Below are 22,653 nucleotides of genomic sequence, written 5' to 3' on the forward strand. Positions count from 1 at the left end.
ATTGTTTGCTTGTCTTTGAATTGTCATTTGGAATCCAACCAGCCCAGCTTGCCTCCGAAACTAGTAGACTGTGACTATTTTGGATACATGTTCCTAAGCCACTCATTCATCTTAATTTAATTGTCTATACCAGGGGCTTTTAACACATAAGGAAGAGTTGCCAACGTATAACTAGGCATCTAGGCATAAAGAACACTGTGTGATAGACTTCTATTTTATTTATTTATTTTAGATGGAGTTTCGCTCATCACCCAGGCAGGAGTACAATGGCACAATCTCCGCTCACTGCAATCTCCGCCTCTTGGGTTCAAGCAATTCTCCAGTCTCAGCCTCTCGAGTAGCTGGGATTACAGGTGCCCACCACCATGCCTGGCTAATTTTTGTATTTTTAGTAGAGTTGGGGTTTTACCATGTTGGCCAGGCTGCTCTTCAACTCCTCACCTCAGGTGATCTGCCCACCTCGGCCTCCCAGAGTGTTGGAATTACAGGCGTGAGCCACCGTGCCCGGCCTGTGTGAGGGACTTCTAATGAGAACAAAACCTAGCACATAAACCAGGGCTTGGCTACTGGTGGTCCACAGTTGTCACATGTTGCCTCAGAACATTGGTATTACATATTTAAAATTCAAAGAATAAACTGCCAACATTTAAACTTGAGAGCTTTCACATAGAAATTAGTGTTTCTTGCTTTTTTTTTTTTTTTCGAGACAGAGTTTCGCTCTTGTTGCTCAGGCTAGAGTGCAATGGCACGATCTCAGCTCACCACAACCTCTGCCTCCTGGGTTCAAGTGATTCTCCTGCCTCAGCCTCCTGAGTTGCTGGGATTACAGGCATCCACCACCATGCCCGGTTAATTTTTGTATTTTTAGTAGAGACAGGGTTTCACCATGTTGGCCAGAGTGGTCTCGATCTCTTGACCTTGTGATCCTCCCGCCTCGGCCTCCCAAAGTGCTGGGGTTACGGGCATGAGCTACCGCATCCGCCTGCTGTTTCTGAAAAATTGGAAAATCTACCAACCTCTACCCCATTCCTCATGGAAACAATCTGATGGCGTTGAATGGTGGGTGCCTCACTATGATGGGACACATATTTCCCCATTTGCTGCACCCTCTACCACTCCCTATTGCTACCTCACATTGAGGCCAAATGTCCGTTGTCATTTATCATCATGCTTTCACTATCATTTTTCTCACAACAGAGACAGGAAGAAAGTGAACTATTCCTTACCCCTGTGAAAACAGACCCCTTTCACTCATTCTTCTTAGCAGCCCAGACCCTCCACCCATTTGAATTTGCTGACATCTGAGATAAATAAACATCTCTAAAAACAGACACACAAGAATTTGTTACTTTTTCATGAGAAATGGTCTTGACATACATAGGAAATGCTTTTTCATTCTCAGATTACTCCAACACTAAAAACTCCCTTTTGGTTAGAGTTCCTGTCTACTCAGTTGTGAGTTTGATAATTTAAGAAGCATACAATTGGGCCCTTTAAAGGAAATATGACTCACTGATCCTTGAATTTCACCTCATCTAGCGACACTGCTGATAACCTGTTTGATTCAGATGTTCCATTTTTTTCCCCACTGTAATAAACAAAAATTCCAATTCACATGACTCCTTGACCGATGTAAATATTTATTTGTATTTTCCATCTGGTTGGAGAAATAAAGAAAAGAGGCCCTGTGGCCCTGTCTTGCTCACCACTTGAAACAAAATGTATCTAGTTACCTCTAATTAGGATAGGGCTGGGAAGGAAATAGGAAGAGAGAGAGTCGATAAAAAATACCAAAGTCCATTGGAAAACGGAGCACAGGAAAGTGGAAGAGAGGAGGAAGGGGGAAAGATTGGAGAAGATTTGCAGAGGGCAAGAAATGAGTGTGTTGCGGTAAAGTGTGGAAAACAAAGGCAGAGAGCAGGTTACACCCGTCGGGACACTCACGGTTGAGCTGGCGCCTCCGGATCCTGTCCCTCCATGGCCTGTTTCTGATCCAGTGTAATCGCGAAGGTAACACCATGGTCCCAACAGAGCGGCCTAAAACCTGCTCATGGCAAAGGAACAAAAGGGTCTTGCAGCGATCCCGGAAGTTAAGTCCAGATGTATAAAAATGAAAAAGAAAACTTAACTCCCCCTTTTTGTTCTTTTCTTAAAAAAAAAAAAAGTATTTGAGGCTTCCGTTGATTTCTTTTATCTTGTAACTTGCCTTGCCTTTCCTTCCCTTAACTCCCGACTGGCCCGAAGGCAGCTGCTGTGCTGGGCTGCCCTAGCCTCCTGTGCCATGTTTTATGCATGAAGATGATGGGGCCGGTAATTTATTCAAGCAGAGACGATCACCGGGCTCCTGTGTCTGCCCTCGCGTCAGAGGAGCCGTGCAATGGCAGGGGGAGGGCAGGTGTGTCTGACTGCACGCAGGAATGGCCTGAAATGGGAATCCCTCTCTGTAGGCAGAAATGAAGAGCAGAGCTTTGCTGCTGGAGCTGAATCAGAGCAACACCCCTTACCTTTTAGGGCGCGTGATTTATTTACTGCTGGGTCCCTAGTATCTAATATAGTGCCTGGCGCTTGGTAGGTGAGCAATAAATATTTGTTGACTGAAAGAATGATTTGGTGATAACCAACATAAGTGATTTCATACTTTCTTTTTCACCAGTTAATCTGCCCGGTGCACTGTCTTCAAATATGTCTATTTGAATCTTCTCACCCATTCTTTTTCTCCACCTACGATCACACTTGCACCTCACCTATTCATTCATACTTCAAAGCCTCATTTTTCCATGAGACTTTCCTGAAGCCATAGACATGGGGCTGTCCTCCACGCACCTATTGCTGTCACCCGCAGGTGGCCCATGTCTGCACTGCCCAAATTTGTTAGGCCTTTTGTTTATTCTCTGATTTCTTTCAAAGCACGCATCCAGGCTGGATGAGGTAGCTCACACCTGTAATCTCAGCACTTTGGGAGGCTGAGGTGGGAGGATCGCTTGAGGCCAGGGCAACACAGCAGGACCCTATCTCTACAAAAAATTTTAAAATGAGTTGGTCTTGATGGTGTGTACTTGTAGTCCCAGCTACTCCAGAGGCTGAGGCAGGAGGATTGCCTAAGGGAAGAGTTCAAGGTTGCAGTGAGCTATGATTGCACTATTGCTCTCCAGCCTGGGCAACAGAGAAAGACCCTGTCTAAAGAAAAAAGAGAAAAGAAAAAAAAAATTGCCCACATTCAAATAGTGAGTAAGCTTCTTGGTGGCGAGAACTGTATATTCCTCTTTCTGAGCTGCAACATACAGGGGTTTATATGGGGAAGTGGTACATCAAGGGGTGGTTTGGGACGGTTTTAGTTAGCCCCCTAAACCTCCATCAGCTCCTCCTCAAAATTCCCCAAGTAAAAATACGCTCTAACTAAATACATTATGTTGGCTATAATACCGCACTTAGGTGCTACAGCCTCTTCCAAATATGTGGCTGAAGCCTCTCTTACATAGACATTCTAAAGCTGCCCCTGGCAGGGGAAGCTCAGTACATTGATTGCTTACTTTGTTCCAAGCTTTTCCTGTGTGCAATGTCAGATTTCTCCAGAGAACAAACAGTTATTGATCAAGGCCTCAGGAGTAGTCTTGCCCTGAGGATGAAACTGAAAAAATGACACCTAAGTTACCAAATTTAGCCCAAGATAACCCGTAAACTTGCTGACAGCAGAAACTCTGTCATTTATCTTTTGTGTCTCTCATGGTGCCAGCAGCAGAGGGACTGGGGGAAACTACCAAGAGATGGGAGTCAAGAGGCTTGTAATTGCAACTGACCAGATGAGTGCTTTAGGCACATCTCTTAGTCTCGGTGTCTTGTTTTCTTCACTTAAAATGGGAATGACCTACAGATTTCAGAGTTGTCAAGAGGAAATGAGATCAAGAAACTCTTTAGAAGTTGGTAGGATACTGGACTGGCACCCAAGAGCTCAGGCTTCCCTTCTGTCACTATGTCAGGTGGTAAAGAGAGTGCATTCCAGAGCAGAAATGCCTGGGTGCAAACTCTTAGCACCCTATTTAGCATCTTCATGACATTAACATCCTTATGCCTCAGTCTCTTTATCTATAAAATGTGAGGATAAGAATGAGGGCTGTTGCCTTAGGGTTATGCTGATGACCTCATGAGTAAATACATGCTAAGGACTAAGACTCGTGACTTGTGTTTAGCATAGAGGAATTTCTCAATGTTGTCAGCAGCTATTATTAACTAGCCATGTAACTTCATGAAAGTTGGCAAATTCCCTGGGCCTCTGTTTCCTTATCTGCAATATGAGGGGGTCTAGGATACTTTATATCACAAGTTCTGTGTATTAGTTTCCTACTGCTGCTATAACAAATTACCACGAATTTAAAGGCTTAAAACAACACAGATCTATCATCTTTCAGTTCTGGAGGTCAAAGTCTGAAATGGGTCTTATAGGGTGAAAGTCGAGGTATAGGCAGAACTGCATTCCTTCTGGAGGCTCCGGTGGAGGATCTGTTCCTTGCCTTTTCCAGCTTGTAAAGGCCCTTTGTATTCTATAAATCTATTTGCAGAGTGTATTTGTTCACCTGAGGGACCACCACTCTGAGTCATTACATTAACTGGCAATTGCAGGTCATGTGGGACATTCCTGGTCTAGACAATTGCTTGTGGATCCTGATCCCTCATGATGTGCCAGCTCCCCAAAACTCATTTTCTGAATTAGGGGGGAAAGGTAGAGACCAAAATTAAGACAAAATCTATGTAAGGTAGCCAATGAGGTTTTCTTGACTATTGCCACTGAACACAATTCCCTAGAATGGCAAATGCAGCATAAGAAAACTATATTTGGTAGACTGGACCAAGCAGAAGAAAGAATTTCAGAGCTTAAAGACTGGTCTTTTGAACTAACACAGTCAGACAAAAATTAAGAAAAAAGAATTTTAAAAAAGGAATAAAGTCTTCAAAAAATATGTGATTATGTAAAGCAACCAAACTTATGAATTATTGGCATTCCTGGGAGAGAAGGAGAAAAAATAAACAACCTGGAAAATATATTTGGTGGAATAATTCAAGAAAATTTCCCTAATCTTGCTAGAGAGATAGACATCCAGATACAAAAAAATCCAGAGAACACCTGTGAGATACTATACAAAATGAACATCACTAAGGAATACAGTCACCAGGCTGTCCAAGGTCAATGCTAAAGAAAAAAAATCTCGAAGATAGTTAGAGAAAAAGGGCAAATTACATACTAAAGGAACCCCATCAGGCTAACAATAGATTTCTTACAAGAAACCTTATAAGCCAAGAGAGATTGGGGGCCTGTATTCAGTATTCTGAAAGAAAAGAAATTCCAACCAAGAATTTCATATCCCATCAAACTAAGCTTCATAAGAAAAGGGAAATACAATCTTTTCCAGACAAGCAAGTGCTAAGGGATTTTTTTTTCCCCACTAGAACAGCTTACAAGAAATCCTTAAGGGACTTCTAAACATGGAAACAAAAGAGCAATACCTGCTACCACAAAAACAGAGTTAAGTATGTAACCAACAGACTCGATAAAGCAATCACACAATAGAAGCTACAAAGCAACCAGGTATCAACTTCACAGTAGGGGCAAAACCTCACATATCGATATTAACCTTGAATGTAAATGGCCTAAACACCCCACTTAAAAGGCACAGAGTGGCAAATTGGATAAAAAAAAAAAACCCTGTCTGCTGTCTTCAAGAGACCCATTTCACACATCGTGATACCCATAGGTGCAAAGTAAAGGGTTAGAGAAAGATCTACTACACAAATGGAAAAATAGAAAAAGCAGCGATCACTCTTCTTGTATCAGATAAAACAAACTTTAAACCAACAACAATAAAAAAGACAAAGAAGGGCACTACACAATGATAAAGAATTCAATACAACAAGAAGACTTAACTATACTAAATATATACACACCCAACATCGGAGCACCTAGAGTCATAAAAATGTACTTCTAGACCTATGAAAAGACTCATACAACCACACAATAATAGTCGGGGACTTCAACAACACACTGACAGCATTAGACAGATCATTGAGGCAGAAAGCTAATAAAGAAATTCTGGATTTAAACTTGATACTTGACCAATTGGCCCTAATAGACATCTACAGAATCCTCCACTGATCAATGACAGAATACACATCCTTCTCATCTGCACACAGAACGTATTTCAAAATCGACCATATGCTTGGCCATAAAGCAAGTCTCAATACGTTTTTTAAAAATCAAATTTATACCCATCATACTGTCAGACCACAGTGGAATAAAAACAGAAATAAATACCAAAAAGATCTCTTAAAAGCACATAATTACATGGAAATTATACAAGTTGCTCCTGAATGACTTTTGGGCAAACAACATAATCAAGGAAGAAATAAAAAAATTATTTAAAATAAATGAAAACAGAGACACAACATACCAAAATCTTTGGGGTGAAGCAAAAGCATTGTTAAGAGGAAAGCTTATAGCACTAGATGCCTAACTCAAAAAGTTAGAAAGATCTCAAATTAACAATCTAATATCACACCTAAAGGAACTAGAAAAACAAGACCAAACTAATTCCAAAGCTAGTAGAAGAAAAGAAAGAACTAAAATCAGAGCAGAACTGAATGAAATTGAGACCCAAAAATCCATTCAAAGAATCAGTGAAAGCAAAACTTGGATTTTTGAAAGGATAAACAAGATTGATAGACCACTAGCTAGATTGACAAAGAAAAAAAAGAGAGGATCCAAATAAGCACAATCAGAAACAACAAAGGCGACATTACTTCTAATCCCACAGAAATACAAAAGATCCTCAGAAACTATTATGACTACATCTATGCACACAAACTAGAAAATCCAGAAGAAATGGAAAAATTCCTAGAGACACACAATCTCTTAAGATTGAATCAGGAAGAAATTGAAACACTAAACAGACCAATATCAACTTCTGAAATTGAATCTGTATTAAAAAAAACTATCAGCCAAGAAAACTCCAGACTAGATGGATTCACAGCTGAATTCTACCAGAAGTACAAAGAAGATCTGGTACCTATTCTACTGAAACTATTCCAAAAAACTGGGAAGAAGGGACTCCTCCCTAGCTGTATTTGTCAGTTCTCATGCTGCTAATAAAGACATACCGGAGACTGGGTAATGTGTAAAGAAAAAGAGATGTAATGGGCTCACAGTTCCACATGGCTAGGGATGCCTCACAATCACGGCGGAAAGCAAAGGAGAAGCAAAGGCACATTTTACATGATGGGAGGCAAGAGGGGTTGTGCAGGGGAATTCCCATTTATAAAACCATCAGATCTCATGAGACTTATTCACTACCATGAGAACAGTATGGGAGAAACTGTCCCGATTCAATTATCTCCACATGGCCTCATCCTTGACCAATGAGGACACAGCCAAACCATATCACCAGCTCATTCTATGAAGTCAGCGTCAACTTGGTACAAAAACCTGGCCAAGACACAATGAAGAAAGAACACTATTGGCCAATATCTTTACTGAACATAGATGCAAAAATCCTTAATAAAATACTACTAGCAAACTGCCTGGGCACAGCGGCTAATACCTATAATCCCAGAACTCTGGGAGGCTGAGGCAGGTGGACTGCATGAGCTCACAAGTTCAAGACTAGCCTGGCAACATGGCGAAACCCCATCTCCACAAAAAAACACAAAAACAAAAATTAGCCAGGCATAGTGGCATATGCCTGTAGTCCCAGCTACTCAGGAGGCTGAGGTAGGAGGATCACTTGAGCCCAGGAGTTCAAGGCTGTAGTGAGCCATGATTGCATTAGTACACTCCAGCCTGGGCAACAGAGTGAAACCCTGTTTCAAAAAAAAAAACAAAAAAAAACCCCAAAAAAACCTAGCAAACCAAATTCAACAGCACATCAGAAAGAGTTAATTCACCATGATCAAGCAGGCTTCATTCCTGGGATGCAAGGTCAACTTATGCAAATCTATATATAACACCACATAAACAGAATTAAAAACAAAAACCATTTGATCATCTCAATAGACATGGAAAAAGCTTTTGATAAAATACAACATCCCTTCATGATTTTAAAAAACCTTCAAGAAACTAGGCACTGGAACATACCTTAGGAACATACCTTAAAATAATAAGAGCCATCTATGACAAACTCACAGACAACATCATACTGAACAGGCAAAACCTGGAATCATTCCCCTTGAGAACTAGAATAAGACAAGGATGCCCACTCTCATCACTCCTATTCAGCATAGTACTGGAAGGGCTAACCAGAGCAATCAGGCAAGAGGAAAAAAAGGCATCTAAATAGGCAAAGAGGTCAAGCCATGTCTCTTTGCTGGTGATGTGATTCTATATTTAGAAAACCCTAAGGACTCTGCCAAAAGGCTATTAGAACAGATAAATGATTTTAGCAAGGTTTAAGGATACCAAATCAATGTACAAAAATTTGTAGCATTTCTATACACCAATAACGTTCAAGCTGAGAGCCAATCAAGAATGCAATCCCAGTTACGATAGTTACACACACAAAAATAAAATGCCTAGGAATATATGTAACCAAGGAGGTGAAAGATCTCTACAGCGAGAACTACAAAACACTGCCAAAAGGAATCACAGATGACACAAACAAATGGAAAACATTCCATGTCCATGGACTGGAAGAATCAGTATCATTAAAATGGCCATATTGCCCAAAGCAATCTGCAGATACAACACAATTCCTATCAAACTACCAACGTCATTTTTTACAGAATTGGAGAAAAACTATGCTAAAATTCATATGGAACCAAAAAAAGAGCCTAGATAGCCAAAGCAATCCTAAGCAAAAAGAAAAAAGCCAGAGGCATCACATTATCTGACTTCAGACTATACTTATAAGGCTGCAGTAACCAAAATAGCTTGGTACTGGTACAAAAACAGACACATAGACCAATGGAACAGAATAGAGAACCCAGAAATAAAGCTGCATAACTACAGCCATCTAATCTTCAACAAAGTCAACAATAATAAGCAATGGAGAAAATTCAATACATCGTGTGGGGATAGCTGGCTAGCCATATGCAGAGTAATGAACTTGGACCCCTCCATTTCACCGTATACAAAAATTAAGATGGATTAAAGATTTAAATGAAAAACCTCAAACTACAAGAATAAAACTATAAGAATGAAAACCTAGGAAGCGCATTCTGGATATCGACTTTGGGAAAGAATTTATGACTAAGTCCTCAAAAGCAAGCACAACAAAAACAAAAAATGACAAGTAGGACCTAATTAAATTTAAGAGCTTCTGCACAGCAGAAGAAACTACCAACAGAGTAAACAGACAACCTACAAAATAGGAGAAAATATCTAATATTCAGAATCTATAAGGAACTTAAACAATTGAACATGCAAATAATAATAATAACCCATTAATAATTAACCCCTTTAAAAATGGGCAAAAGACATGAACACACACTTCTCAAAAGAAGGCATACAAGTGGCCAACAGCCATTAAAAAATGCTCCACATCATTAATTATTAGAGAAATGCAAATACAAGCCACAATGAGAAACCATCTCACACCAGTCAGCATGGCTCTTATTAAAAAGTCAAAAAACAACAGATGTTGGTGAGGCTGCAGAGAAAAGGGAACACTTATACATGGTTGGTGGAAATGTAAATTAGTTCAGCTACTGTAGAAAGCACTTTGGAGATTTCTCAAAAACTTAACACAGAGCTGCCATTCCACCTGGCAATCCCATTACTCTGCATATACTGAAAAGAAAACAACTTGTTTCACCCAAAAGGCACATACACTCACATGTTCATCACAGCACTATTCACAATGGCAAAGATATATGGAGCCACCTAGATGCCTATCAATTGTGGATTGAATAAAGAAAAGGTGGTACATATACACCACAAAATACTACATAGACATAAAAAAGAGTGAAATCATATCCTTTGCAGCAACATGGATGCCACTGGAGGCCATTATCCTAAGGAAATTAATGCAGGAACAGAAATCCAAAGACTGTGTGTTCTCACTTATAAGTGGGAGCTAAACATTGGGTACTTATGGACATAATGATGGGAACAATAGACACTGGGGACTACTAGAGCAGGGAGGGAGGGATGAGGGCAAGGTTTGAAAAACTAACTGTTGGTACTACACTCAGTACCTGGGTGGCAGGATCATCATACTGCAAACATCAGCATCACACAATATACCTAGGTAACAATCCTGCACATGTACTCCCTGAATCTAAAATAAAAGTTGGAAAAGAAAAGAAAACTATATTTGAGAGACCTAGAAATGGATATTGTTCTAAGAGTCTCCTCTCTTCTTGGTTTTTACAATTGTTAATTGCAACACTTTTCTGTTCTATATGGCATTTAACATAAATCAAATCAGATAGCTGCCAAGTAGGCAAATTCGAGATGAGAGAAATCTTACAGAAGCTGTCACGGTACTGTGACTATGTTCCTTCTATCACCTTCTTTTATTATATGGCTTTTGAAATTCTGTGCAAGCAATGAACTTGAATGTGGAGAATGTGATACAAAAAAATCAAGTGCTTTTTTTTTTTTTTTTTGCAATCAGCGTCAGACCTTCTTTCCTCCTCATTAAGCCACACATTTCCTAAAGCCTCTGCTGCATGAATCACCAACGTTTCTGATGTACATAATTTACAATAGCAGATGAGAGAGAACAGCAGGCCAGAGGGGGCGGAAAGTACAGTTAGGTCTAAAATGAGAGGCAGTTGAAAAGTTTGCATTTTCTCTGCTCTTGTGAATTTAAATACAGATCTTGCCAGTTTCCTCATTATAATCATAGAAAGACTAGGGGGTGGGCGTATGGAACAAGAAGTGGAGGACTTGCCACCATCTTTTGTTGTTCTTTCCGGTAAGGTTGACAATGCTGAAGATCCATGGCTCCTACACAGGACTCTGTTTTCTGACTCTTCATGCTTTATATTTTCTTTTATCAAGTACACACTCATAAATGCCTGGAATAAATAGCCTTGTGGGGTGTTATTCTCCCAAGGAACATTTTCATTTGTGTTAAGTGTACAATATCAATTTTTACTCTTTCTTGGGCTCGTGTTGCTATTAAATTTTCATAAATTGCAGAATTTCACGGTGGAAGCATGTACAGTCTGCAAGGAGCAATGTGTTTAGGAGAATATGGGGAAAAAGACATAATTATGTGATCCTTTCTTCATTTTTCCTTCAACTCGTTTTTAATAAATGGAAGCTAGATGTTAGACTCAGGAGAAAAAGCATCAGCATGTCTGTTTCTACTTTAAAACCATCCTGGGGAGAAACAGACCTTCAATTACTCAGTGGAGAATGGCAACTGCTGAGCCAAAGTACGTTGTGTGACTTTTATGGAAAGTCAACAAGGAAAACTTGGCATTATTTTAAAATAAAAGCTTATCAAGCACCAGGAGGAAAACGATAGCACAGCACCTGATTTATTTCTCTTCTGTGGCAAATACATACAAAAAGAACATGAGGTCTCGGTTTGCTCTTTGGAAATTGAAATGGAAGTGGGGGTCAGGTTCTAGCTGTGGCTATCTGGCTGTCTATCTACACACATTTATTGAGCACTATGCAGAGATGGGCTGTGTGTTGCATGCTTTTAATAGACATGTGGTTTAATTTTATTTCCCCTACATTCTTATTCATGAGGAGTTATCAGCAATCCTATTTTACATATAAAAAAGTGAAGGTTACAGAATACTCTAAATAATAATCCAACACATAGCGTACTTCACTGTGTTAATTCATATGATTGTCATATAATAATCCCATGACCATTTTGCAGATAGGGAAACTGAGGCACAGAGTTTAGTAACTTGCCATGGTCACACACCCAGCAAGTGGCTGAGATGAGATTTGAATTGAGGTAGTCTGGCTCTAGAGCCCAAATGTTTAACCACAACCTATACTAACTCTTCAAATTAAGTAAATAAACATTGCAGTGTAACCATTCATTCATAACATTCTATTTTTAAAACATGTACCACGTAACTTTGACAAAGGCAATTATTGAATAATAAGGAATTAGAAAATTGGACAACTATTAGAGAATTACCCTAGACAACCTCATATCCAAATGTCTCATTTTACAGAAAATGAAACTGACACTCAGATTAGGAGACACCTCCAAGTTGGCACAGCAGGTTGGTAGATCAGGACCGAGTTGTACCCCACCTTCTCCCCAAACCTCAATACAATGTGCTTTCCACTGCTGCTCCAATAAGATTTCAAGGGATTTTTAAGGCTTAGAACACTTTTGGGAGACAGTTTTTGTGGAATCAAGGCAGACAATTTTGGAGTATGAAAGAAGAAGCTATGAGGCTAGAGAGAGGACAGTGTCTGCATCTTATCTGTTCTCTTCTGGTCAGACACAGCCCATTACTGCCCTCCCTCCTTCCTTCTCTTTCTCCCTCCCAAACTGGCTTCACCAGCATTTCCTGTCTTGGTGACCTTCTACACAGTTGCTCAAGACAGTGCCCTAGGTGCTACTCCTTGCTTCCTAGCCCTTATGTCCCACATTCAAACCAACAACTGACCCACCTGATTCTGCCTCCTACATGTTGATGAAAAGAATCAAACTCTGTAAAGTATTCGAAGATATTTGTTCTGAGCCAAATATGAGTGACCACGTCCTATGACACAGCCGTCAGGAGATCCTGAGAACATGTGCCCCAGGTGGTCGAGGCACAGCTTGGTTTTACACATTTTAGGGAGACATGAGACATCAATCTAATACATTGAAGCTATACATTGGTTCAGTCCAGAAAGGCAGGACAACTCAAAGTTGGGGTTGAGGGAGGAGGGGTGGAGCTTCCAGGTTATGGGTAGGTTTAAAATTTTTCTGGTTGACAATTGAGTTTATCTAAAGACCTGGGATCAATAGAAAATAAATGTCTGGGTTGTGATAAAAGGCTGTGGAGACCATAGTTTTATCATACAGATGAAGCCTCTGGGTAGCAGAGAATAGATTGTAAATGTTTCTTATCAGCTTTAAGGTCTATGTTGGTGTTAATGCTGGTCAGCTTTTCCTGAATTCCAAAAGGGAGGAGAGTTTAATGAGGCAGATCTGACACCCCCCTTCCCAACATGGCCTGCACTAGTTTTTCAGGTTAACTTTGGAATGCCCTTGGCTAAGAGGAGGGGTCTGTTCAGATGGTTGGGGAGGCTTAGAATTTTATTTTTGATTTACAACACCCAGGAGTCTAGTTTGAGTGGCTCATCACCTAGGCATAAAAGAAAGTTCCTATGCATTGAGTTTAAGCTTCAGAAGATAGAAATCTGGACACTGCCCGGAGAAACAGATACAGAAATAACTATGATATTTCCCTGACCCCTTAATGGGCAGAAACTGGAGTGCAGGGGTGCTGGAACTAGCCAGCCACGTCAGCACCAGCAGGGGTGAATTCCACTCCCTCATGGGATGGGGAGCACACAGGTGAGCAGGTGCAGGAGGTGGGGCAAGTGCTTTTGGGCACTAGCAGGAGCAAAAAACTCTATGCAGGTCCTGAGGCAGCATCTGGCGCCTGCGACCTCTGAAGCCCCAGAAGGAGTGTTACAGTGCCCTTTTAGCTTTGCCATCTGCAGACAGCTTAAGTGTTAATAGCTCAGTGGAGCATCAGCATGATAGCCTTTTGCAACCACACTCATGGCACCCAAGTTCTTGTCTGGCATCCAGGAGGAATGAGGTTGCACAAACAAGTTGAAGATGGTAAATGCAGGGGACTTTATTGCCAATGAAAGTGGCTCTCAGCAGGAAGGGGAGCCAAAAAGGGGATGGAGCAGGAAGGTAATCTTCCCCTGAAGTCTGGCTATCCCCAGTCAGACTCCTCTCTGAAGCTATGCCATCAAGCTGTCCCTCTGAAGTCAAGCTGCTTCTCTCCAACTTCCAACCATAGTCCTCGTCCAGTGGCTTCTCCTCTCTCTGCTGGCCAAGCCTGGGGTTTTTATGGGCGAAGGATGAGGGGCAGGGTGGGCTATGGGTGGTTTTGGAAAGGGCAACATTTGAGCAGGAAAGCAGGCATGTAAGTTCTCACTTTGGGCTGCAGTATCAAGAGTTTCAGCTTGAGAGTGGGGACCTACCCAGGGACCTGCCCTCTTCTGCCCAGAATTTCCCTGCTTCCTGATCCTATCAATAGTAACTAGGTGTCAACTTATTAATTTAGCCACCCAGTGGCTGTCCCAAGAGCCCTCTAAATCTACAATCACTGGAAGGCCTCACTGAAAAGTCTTCCTTTCTTCTGTGATTAAGGGCCTGATATTTTAACTTTGAGAATAACTTATTATGCAAATAGTGACCAATTGACATCAGTGGAGCAGAGTTGCCTTTATGAGTCAGAGTAGAGACAAGAGAGAGGTCTGCTTTCTCTCTTGATTAAATCAGCCCCAGTGGAACAGCCCTGATTTAAACAGAAAAACATTTTTAAATTAGTGATCTGTTTAACTTTTGTGGTGAGCTCCCTCTGGAGAAATATCTAGAGGTAGAGGAGAAATATTTCCTTATTATACTTAGTTTTAAAAAGTCACCTTTTCTTTGACCTTAATGCCATGAGATTTGGATCCTTTTCAGCCTTGGCAGAAGAGAAGGGGGTTAAAGACTCCACCATCTGAAGGCAGCTTCTCTTCTTTTTACCTATAGTAAACCATGAAATCAGAATCGCCCAGAACTTCAGAGCCAGTGAGACCTCAGACATCACTGCCCCATACCTTCATTTCATGGTAGAGGGAACAGAGCCTCAGGAGGAGAAATATCTTGTCAATAGCCACAAAGCTAGTTAGTTCCTAAGGCATTATTAATAGTTGTTCTGACTCATAGCTCAGGGCTCTTTCCATATTCACAAACCATTGCAAACCAGACTTCTCAGTTATAAAATACATGTGTTTTTCACCAATGTTTTAAACATTGTATTTTATGTGTGAGCAACCAGCATAACAAAGACCATCTTTTAAAACTTATGCTATGAAACCAGAGATTCTCAAAAGTTTCATGCAGCTTGTTCCCAAAGGGACATCCGATTAGAGTAACATCTATTCTTATCCATTTTTAGGATGGAGGAGGAAGCAATCGAAGGGAGATAAAGAAAGGAACAATAAGGGGTCTTTTCTCCTTGACATCTCTGCCAAGTCTCCTTGACTCATGAGAGTGTCCAGCCTACTTGAGGAAAATTGTCCAAGAAGTCTAAAGGTTTCTTCCTTATGAGGTTAATTCAATTCACTTTTTAAAAATGTAGTAGGCACTGGGCATACAAAGATGAATGATACCATTTATCCTGGGAGCTTAAAATCCAGTGGAGAATGTAGAAGATACACAATACATGTGGCCCTCCATATCTGCAACTTCTGCATACTAGGATTCAACCAACCTCAGTTAAAAATGTTTGAAAAGGCCAGGCGCGGTGGCTCACGCCTGTAATCCCAGCACTTTGGGAGGCCGAGGTGGGCGGATCACGAGATCAGGAGATCGAGACAATCCTGGCTAACATGGTGAAACCCTGTCTCTGCTAAAAATACAAAAAATTAGCCGGGCGCGGTGGCGGGCACCTGTAGTCCCAGCTACTCGGGAGGCTGAGGCAGCAGAATGGCCTGAACCCAGGAGGCGGAGCTTGCAGTAAGCCAAGATAGCGCCACTGCAGTCCAGTCTGGGCGAAAGAGCGAGACTCCGTCTCAAAAAAAAAAAAAGAAAAAAAGTTTGAAAAAATAAAAAATAATAAAACCACAATAAAAACAATACAAATTAAAAAACAATACAGTATAAGGACACAGCATTTATATGTATTAGGTATTATTAGCAATCAAGAGATATTTAAAGTACATGGTAGGTCGTGCACAGGTTATATGCAAATACTACACTAGTTTATATCAGGGATTGAGCATCTGAGGATTTTGGTGTCCTCAGGGGTCTAGAACTGATTTGCCACAGATACAGAGAGACAACTTGTCACTATACTACCAGATACAATGTGATTGGTGTTAGAGCAGCAGCAGTAAGTCATTTAGGCACCCAGAAGATGGAGAACCAATTCTGACAGGAGGAGGAAACTCAAGGCAGGTTTGGGGAGGAGGTGGCGTTTGAGCGATACTTTGAAAGATGGGGAATGAATCCAGGAGTGGAAAGGAGTGAAGAGAAAGGCATTCTTGGCCAAAGACTCACAAGAGCAAAGGCTATGAGGGAAGATGATGTACCATTATGAATGGGATGAAAGAAGGAGGGAAGGTTGGGAACAGAGGGTGCAGCCTGTTCCCAACCCACAGGCAGGCCTGAGGGGAGGCCACTGCTGGAGGAAGCACAGCCTTTCTAGTTGCAGTAAAGAAAGAGAAGCTAGCCTTGGCATCGTGGGCCTCCTTCACCACTTGGGTGCCCTTCCTCTTCAGGAGACCACAGTTCTCGGGCTTCCTCCCTTCACCACAGCCGGCTTGAGCAGGAAGTATGGTAGATACTCATTCATACCACAGTGTGTTGCCATGGAAATGGATCAAAGTAAGGTGATATCTGGAGAGAACAGTAGCTGCCACTTAGAGCCTCAGAGAGGGGAGAAAGCCTTAATGGAGACTTCACACTCTAAGGTGTGGTCCGGAGTGTGCCTATGACCCAAGGCACCAAGACAAGACCTATCACCAGGAACTACCTCATGAACTAAGCAAAATCTCAACAGAACAATGTACACCCACATCCGAAAGAAAATATGCTGGCATGTAAAAAAGGAAGAAAAACTACCAAGAAAAATTAAACATTTCAGTTAACTGGCTAACATATTTTAAAATGAAACAAACTTTTAAAAATACAAAAATATAAGCATTTATTGAGTGCTTACTATACACCAGACTTTGTGCTAAAGGTTTTTGAGGCATTATCTCCCACACACCTGGAAGGCCAAATCACAATCCAAAATGTGCTTAGTGAGAGTGGAATCTGAACGTAGTGAGCTAGTTGTTGGATGCTGATGGTTCTTGTCATTGAGTTAGGGTAACCAGTTTGTCCTGGTCTGCCCAAGACTTTCCTAGTCATTCCAGGAAACCCCTCAGTCCTAGGCAAACTGGGACAATTGATCACTCTGCATCAAGTTATAATGGCCGAAAGTTTCCTTCTCCTCTTTTTAGGGCTTACTTGTGGAGAGGACTGCACATTTATCTCACTGGGGCATCTCCCCTGGATAGCATTGGATGAACATTGCCAAAGTCCCATGTTTATATCTTACAGTCCTTTCCAATTTTCCCATGCTTCTTTCCTATATCTAATGCCATAGACTCATCTCAAGATGGTGAAGCAGAACTACAGACTGGCTCGCCCAAATCCATTCCCTCTTCTCATGCATCTTCCTGCCCTGTAGTAGGGGAAACTCATTCTCCAGACTCACTTGCAGCTCGAGCTCCTCATGTGACTTAGACTCTGCTAAGCAGATGCAGTGATGTGAGTCTTGGAAGGACCGAGTGAGAAAAGTCAGCTGTTGGCCTTGTTCAGGGAGAGGGGACCTTCTGGCAAGCATAGTGGCAACAGCCAGCAGGGGCAGGGCAGCTATGGACCCAGCAGCTTCCTGATCATGGCAGAGGCCTGGTGCTTCTGGGGCCCTGCTGGCAACAGCTCCCTTAGTAGACCAGTTCTTTTGAGAGGTTCAGTCTAGATTGTGTACCTTCAGCCCTCCCAATGATTTTTTGGAGCTATTAGTAGCCATTTATAACTCTCCTTTTTCATAAACTAGCCAGAGGATTCTGTAATTTACAACAAAAAAGCACAGTCTCACACAAATGGTATATAGGATGCCATCATCAACAGCCTAATAATGGCTTCCTGGAATGCTGCCTTGAAACGAATTCTGAGACCTCATCCAGGCTTAGTGAGAAAGACTGCTCTGATGCGTTAGGACCTCTTTTATGGTCCCAGAGAGAGAAGAATTGCATTTGCATCAGACTTCTGCCATCTGTGGTTGAGACTATTGACAAAATCACGTATTTTTTCTTTTGTTTTACAACTATACTGTCATTTTAAGATGCTCTCTGCTAAGGTGTTGATAATTCTGGAAATCAGAAATTTTAGACATATTTCTTTAACCTTAATTTTAGAAATATAAACTACAATTGTCTTTGATATGAAGAACTGAATAATTGTTGATGTAAATTCTTGAAGAATGTAAATGCTGTGTTGAAAATTTATTGCTTAGTAAAAATAAAGATTAAAAGATATTTTACATTCTAGTGAGTGTTACATATTCACTATGACATATCTACACATTACAGTATGTGTATATTATATTCAAAGAGTATTATAAACAGTGACTAGGCAGAAGAAATGAAGATCTTACTCAAGTTTAAATCTATATATCCTATTATCATGATTACAACTTCCCTTTAATATTCAATAGTTTGAGAATGAATTTTTGCTTAGTCCTCTATAAAAATTGTAATATGTGTTTGTAATAGGAAAGTATGTTTGTTCAATTGGCTGTAGAATATGAGTATTATAGGAAACTAAATCTTCTCACTTAAACTCCAGATGAGTTTGCGATCAGCCTTTTGGTATTTTCTACTCTACACATTGTTCACGTTCTCTTGTTAGAGAACAATTTGGCTGGACTTTCTTGAAGTTGTAGAAAGAAAATAAAGCCACCACGACATAATTTAAATACAACACAAAGCATGATTTCTTGAACAATTCTTAGAATCTGCGGTTCCTCATTGTACCACCCACACTAAAAAGGCTTGTCTCTCTTTAGGGAATTTTCTCTCTTGGAGGGATTTTGACTCTCACCTTCACAGGGCGAAAGGGTGAGGCTGTAGCAGAGATGCGATGGGCTGCTGATGTCACAAGGCCCAGGCATTGCTTGTTCTGACCCTAGAGCCTAAGCTGGGTGAAACCCTTGTGCATCAAACCTGGGACATGGGAATGGAAAAGGAAACTTATGAAGTTGGAAAGAAGTGAAAACAAATTTCCATTTCTTTCTCATTTCATCAAGAGTGGTGTCCTCACTAAGGGTCTTTTAGTTGCAAGCAAGACAAATCCACTGCAACTATAAACTGATTTTTTTAGGTAAGGGGATGAAAAGGTAACAAAAGGTAAACAGATTAGGGAGAAAGAAATAATATTGCCTTTATTTGCACATAATGTGATTGTCTATGTAGAAAATCCAAAAGAATTAACCAAGAAAACTCCTGGAACTAATAAGCAGTTACAGCAGGGACACAGGATACACGATTATTACACAAAAGTCAATCACTTCCTTATATACCAGAAATGAACAAGTAGAAACTGACATTAAAAAAAAAAATCAGCAGGGCACAATGGCTCACGCCTGTAATCCCAACACTTTGAGAGGCTAAAGCAGGAGGATCACTTGAGGCCAGGAGTTCAAGGCCAGCCTAGGCAACACAGTGAGACCCTGTCTTTACAAAAAAATTTTAAAAATAATAGCCAGGGCCGGGCGCGGTGGCTCACGCCTGTAATCCCAGCACTTTGGGAGGCCGAGGTGGGCGGATCACGAGGTCAGGAGATCAAGACCATCCTGGCTAACATGGTGAAACCGTGTCTCTACTAAAAACACAAAAAATTAGCCGGGCATGGTGGTGGGCGCCTGTAGTCCCAGCCATTTGGGAGGCTGAGGCAGGAGAATGGCATGAACCCGGGAGGCAGAGGTTGCAGTGAGCCGAGATCGCGCCACTGTACTCCAGCCTGGGCAACAGAGCGAGACTCCATCTCAGAAAAAAAAAAAAATAGCCAGGCATGGTGGCATATGCCTGTAGTCTTGGATACTTGGGAAGCTGAGGTGGAAGGATTGCTTGAGCCCAGGAGTTCAAGGCTGCAGTGAGCTATGATCATGCTACTGCACTCCAGCCTGGGCAACAGAGTCAGACTCTGTCTCTAAAATCAAACAAACAAAAAATGAAAAAAACCCCACATTATCACTCCCCCCACCCCCAAAAAAAAGGGTAGGCATATTACAACAAGGCAAATGTTTAGACGGCTATCTGAGGATGAGGATGGCCACTGGGAACCCAGGCAGCAATCTGTCACACTTTGCCAGGCCTTCTCCTGCTCTCAGGAGCCATGAAGTCTAATCTGGGCTGCTGAGCACTCAGCTGTCTTCCTGGCTTTGTGGGCAGCACACGGCTCTGGAGTTAAACCAGAGGACTAACTCCTGAGCATACCCTTTAAAACTGTGTGACCCTAGATAATTTGCTAAACCACTTTAGGCCTGAGTGTCCTGGACCTTGGATAAGAGTAACTATAGTTCATATTACATAGGATTGTGATGAGAATCAAATGAGCTCTTCAGTGTGAAAACAGGGCCTGCTGCATAGCCAGCACTGAATAATCATTAGCTACTGATCTGGTTATACACTCTTTTTGCTCTCTGGGGCTTGGTTTGCTCTGTTTCACTGGATGTCCAAGCCTGGCCACCTTACAATGGTGACCTTAGTTTCTAAGTCCACACCACCCCAGTCCAAGCCAGTAGCCAGATGGAATGTGATTTTCTTGGTCTGCAAACCAAATTCTTAGGAGGAAGAATCTCCTTGGCTCAACTGTGGTCATGGAGGCAAATGAACTCAGCTGTGGAGGGTTGAATTGTGTGTGTGTGGAATGGGGAGGGGGGTGGTGGTGAGGGGTAGCAGGTGGAGGCAATAGTTGTAGTCCTCAAAGAAAGAAAGGATATCTTTATGGCTGGTTAATTATCCCAAAATAGGTAAGCCCAGCAACCCTGCATTTTGTAGTCTTCTGTGATATGTCTTTGATAAGCACTTGTGATGGTAAATTTTAAGCCTAACTTGACTGGACTCAGGGATGCCCAGATAGCTGGGAAAACATCATTTCTGGGTGTGTCTGTGAGGAAGTTTTCAGAAGAGATTAGCATTTAAGTCAATAGACTGAGTAAAGAAGATCACCCTCACCAGTGTTGCTGGACATCATCTAATCCATTAAGGGCCTGAATGAAACAAACAGGTAGAGGAAGGGTGAATTTACTCCCTCTGCTTGACTGGGGACATCAAACTTCAGCTCTGAGACATTGAAGCTCCTGGTTCTTGGGCCTTCAGGCTCAAACTGGACTATGTCACTGGCTTTCCTGTGCCTCTACTTGCAGAAGGCCAATAATGGAACTCCCTAATACATGAGCCAGTTCTTCATAATATAAAACTATCTATCTGTCATCTGTCTACCTATTTGTCTATCATCTATCTATCTATCACCTATCTATCTATCATCTATCTATCCACCCATCCTATTGCTTCTGTTTCTGTAGAGAACCTTGATGGATACAGCCCTCTTGGTGTTCATCCTAGGCACCTTCCATCCTTCCAATGCCATATCTGTGTGTTGCTCCCCACTCACCCTCTCTGTGCACTTTTACTCTGCCCTCAGTCTCTCGAATCATTTTGCTCACAAGTGTGGAAAGCCAGAAGGGCCTGGGGGTTTAGGTTTATGTGTTCCCTTCCTCCAGGGCAGCCCTTCACCAGAGACTGCTAACTGCCAGTGCAGGCATCTGAAAGCCCAGCTCCCCTGCCTTGAGTGGGGACAACTCAGAGGCATAATTTGTCCTCCAGAGCTCCCCTGTGGGATCAGGCTGAGGCTGGCACTTTGCCTGGGGTGGCACTCCACTTGCGTTCTTCCCCCTCTCTATCTGGCTTCCCCTAGAAGTATTTTCTAAGTAAATCACTTACACCGGAATCCTGATCTCAGGGTCTGTTTCTAGAGCTCAATTGAAAACAATCCTACAGATCAAAACATGGGCCTGAACTCATGTGTGAGCCATTAATGAATGCAACTAATGTCCATGTGAAAAGGATTCTTTCATTCCTCTGAGATTTGGTTTTGTTTCTCATCCTTGCATTCTTTGGCAGGTCTCACCCACGGAGAGAGGCTTTTGGAGAGCCTGGATCTCTCGGCCTTCAGAAAATGATCTTCTTTCAAAGAAAACAAGGAGGACAGCCGCTCTCACTTAACAAACAAACACAAAAGAGAGGTTAGTCTGGTATGAGACTTGATTTTCTTTGCTGCTTCCCCACCCACCACCAAGCCCCCAATCCCACTTCCCCTTGTCAGCCGGGAGAGCCCTTTCTTTTTTATATTGATATGTTTATTCCCAGACTTTATCTATTAATGTACAGATAGAAATATAGATTTATATGTTTAAACAGATGTAATAATTCTGCATATATTACCCTGCAAGCTGCTTTTTATTTTAACCACACCAAAAACAATGTACTTATTTCTTTTTTGCCTTCAGCTTTATTGAGGTGTAGTTGACAACACTGTATAAGGTATGCAATGTGACATTTAACGTACCAATATGTTGTGAAATGATCACAATCAAGTTAGCTAACCCATTCATCACCTCACATGGTTCCCATTTGTGTGTGTCTGTGTGTGTGTGCCTGTGTGTGTGTGTGTGTGTGTGTGTGTGTGTGTGTGGTGAGAACATTTAGAATCTACTCTCTTAGCAAAATTGAAGTATACAAGACAGTATTGTTAACTAGAGTCCCTTGCTGTACATTAGATCCTCTAGGCTTATTTAACTTACAGCTGAAGAGTCATTTTAGCTTTCAGAAAAAGAGACTCTTCCTGCTGAGTCCAGCTGCCTGCCTGAAACCTGAACTTGGATAGATAGGCCAGCACACGGAGGCAGGATGAG

At 41.6% G+C, this 22,653-nt stretch overlaps 2 protein-coding genes across 6 annotated transcripts in view; both read right to left on the minus strand.

The window, feature by feature from the left end:
* Positions 1-2,327, minus strand: part of RIPOR2 (RHO family interacting cell polarization regulator 2) — a 235,190-nt gene extending 232,863 nt beyond the window's left edge. For 2 of the 5 annotated variants that reach the window (XM_054557293.2, XM_054557297.2), the window contains exon 1: positions 1,945-2,320. In XM_054557293.2, coding sequence (XP_054413268.2) covers positions 1,945-2,020 — 76 coding nt within the window. In that variant the 5' untranslated portion in view covers positions 2,021-2,320. Of the gene's footprint in view, positions 1-1,944 lie in introns of all 5 variants that reach the window. The other 3 variants (XM_054557298.2, XM_009241483.4, XM_054557299.2) reach the window with 2 other exon arrangements.
* CMAH (cytidine monophosphate-N-acetylneuraminic acid hydroxylase) overlaps positions 1-22,653 on the minus strand; it is a 377,256-nt gene that overhangs the window by 208,634 nt on the left and 145,969 nt on the right. The window lies entirely within an intron of this gene.

Source organism: Pongo abelii, chromosome 5 (genome assembly GCF_028885655.2).
Source record: "Pongo abelii isolate AG06213 chromosome 5, NHGRI_mPonAbe1-v2.0_pri, whole genome shotgun sequence".
NCBI classification, from domain to species: Eukaryota; Metazoa; Chordata; class Mammalia; order Primates; family Hominidae; genus Pongo; species Pongo abelii.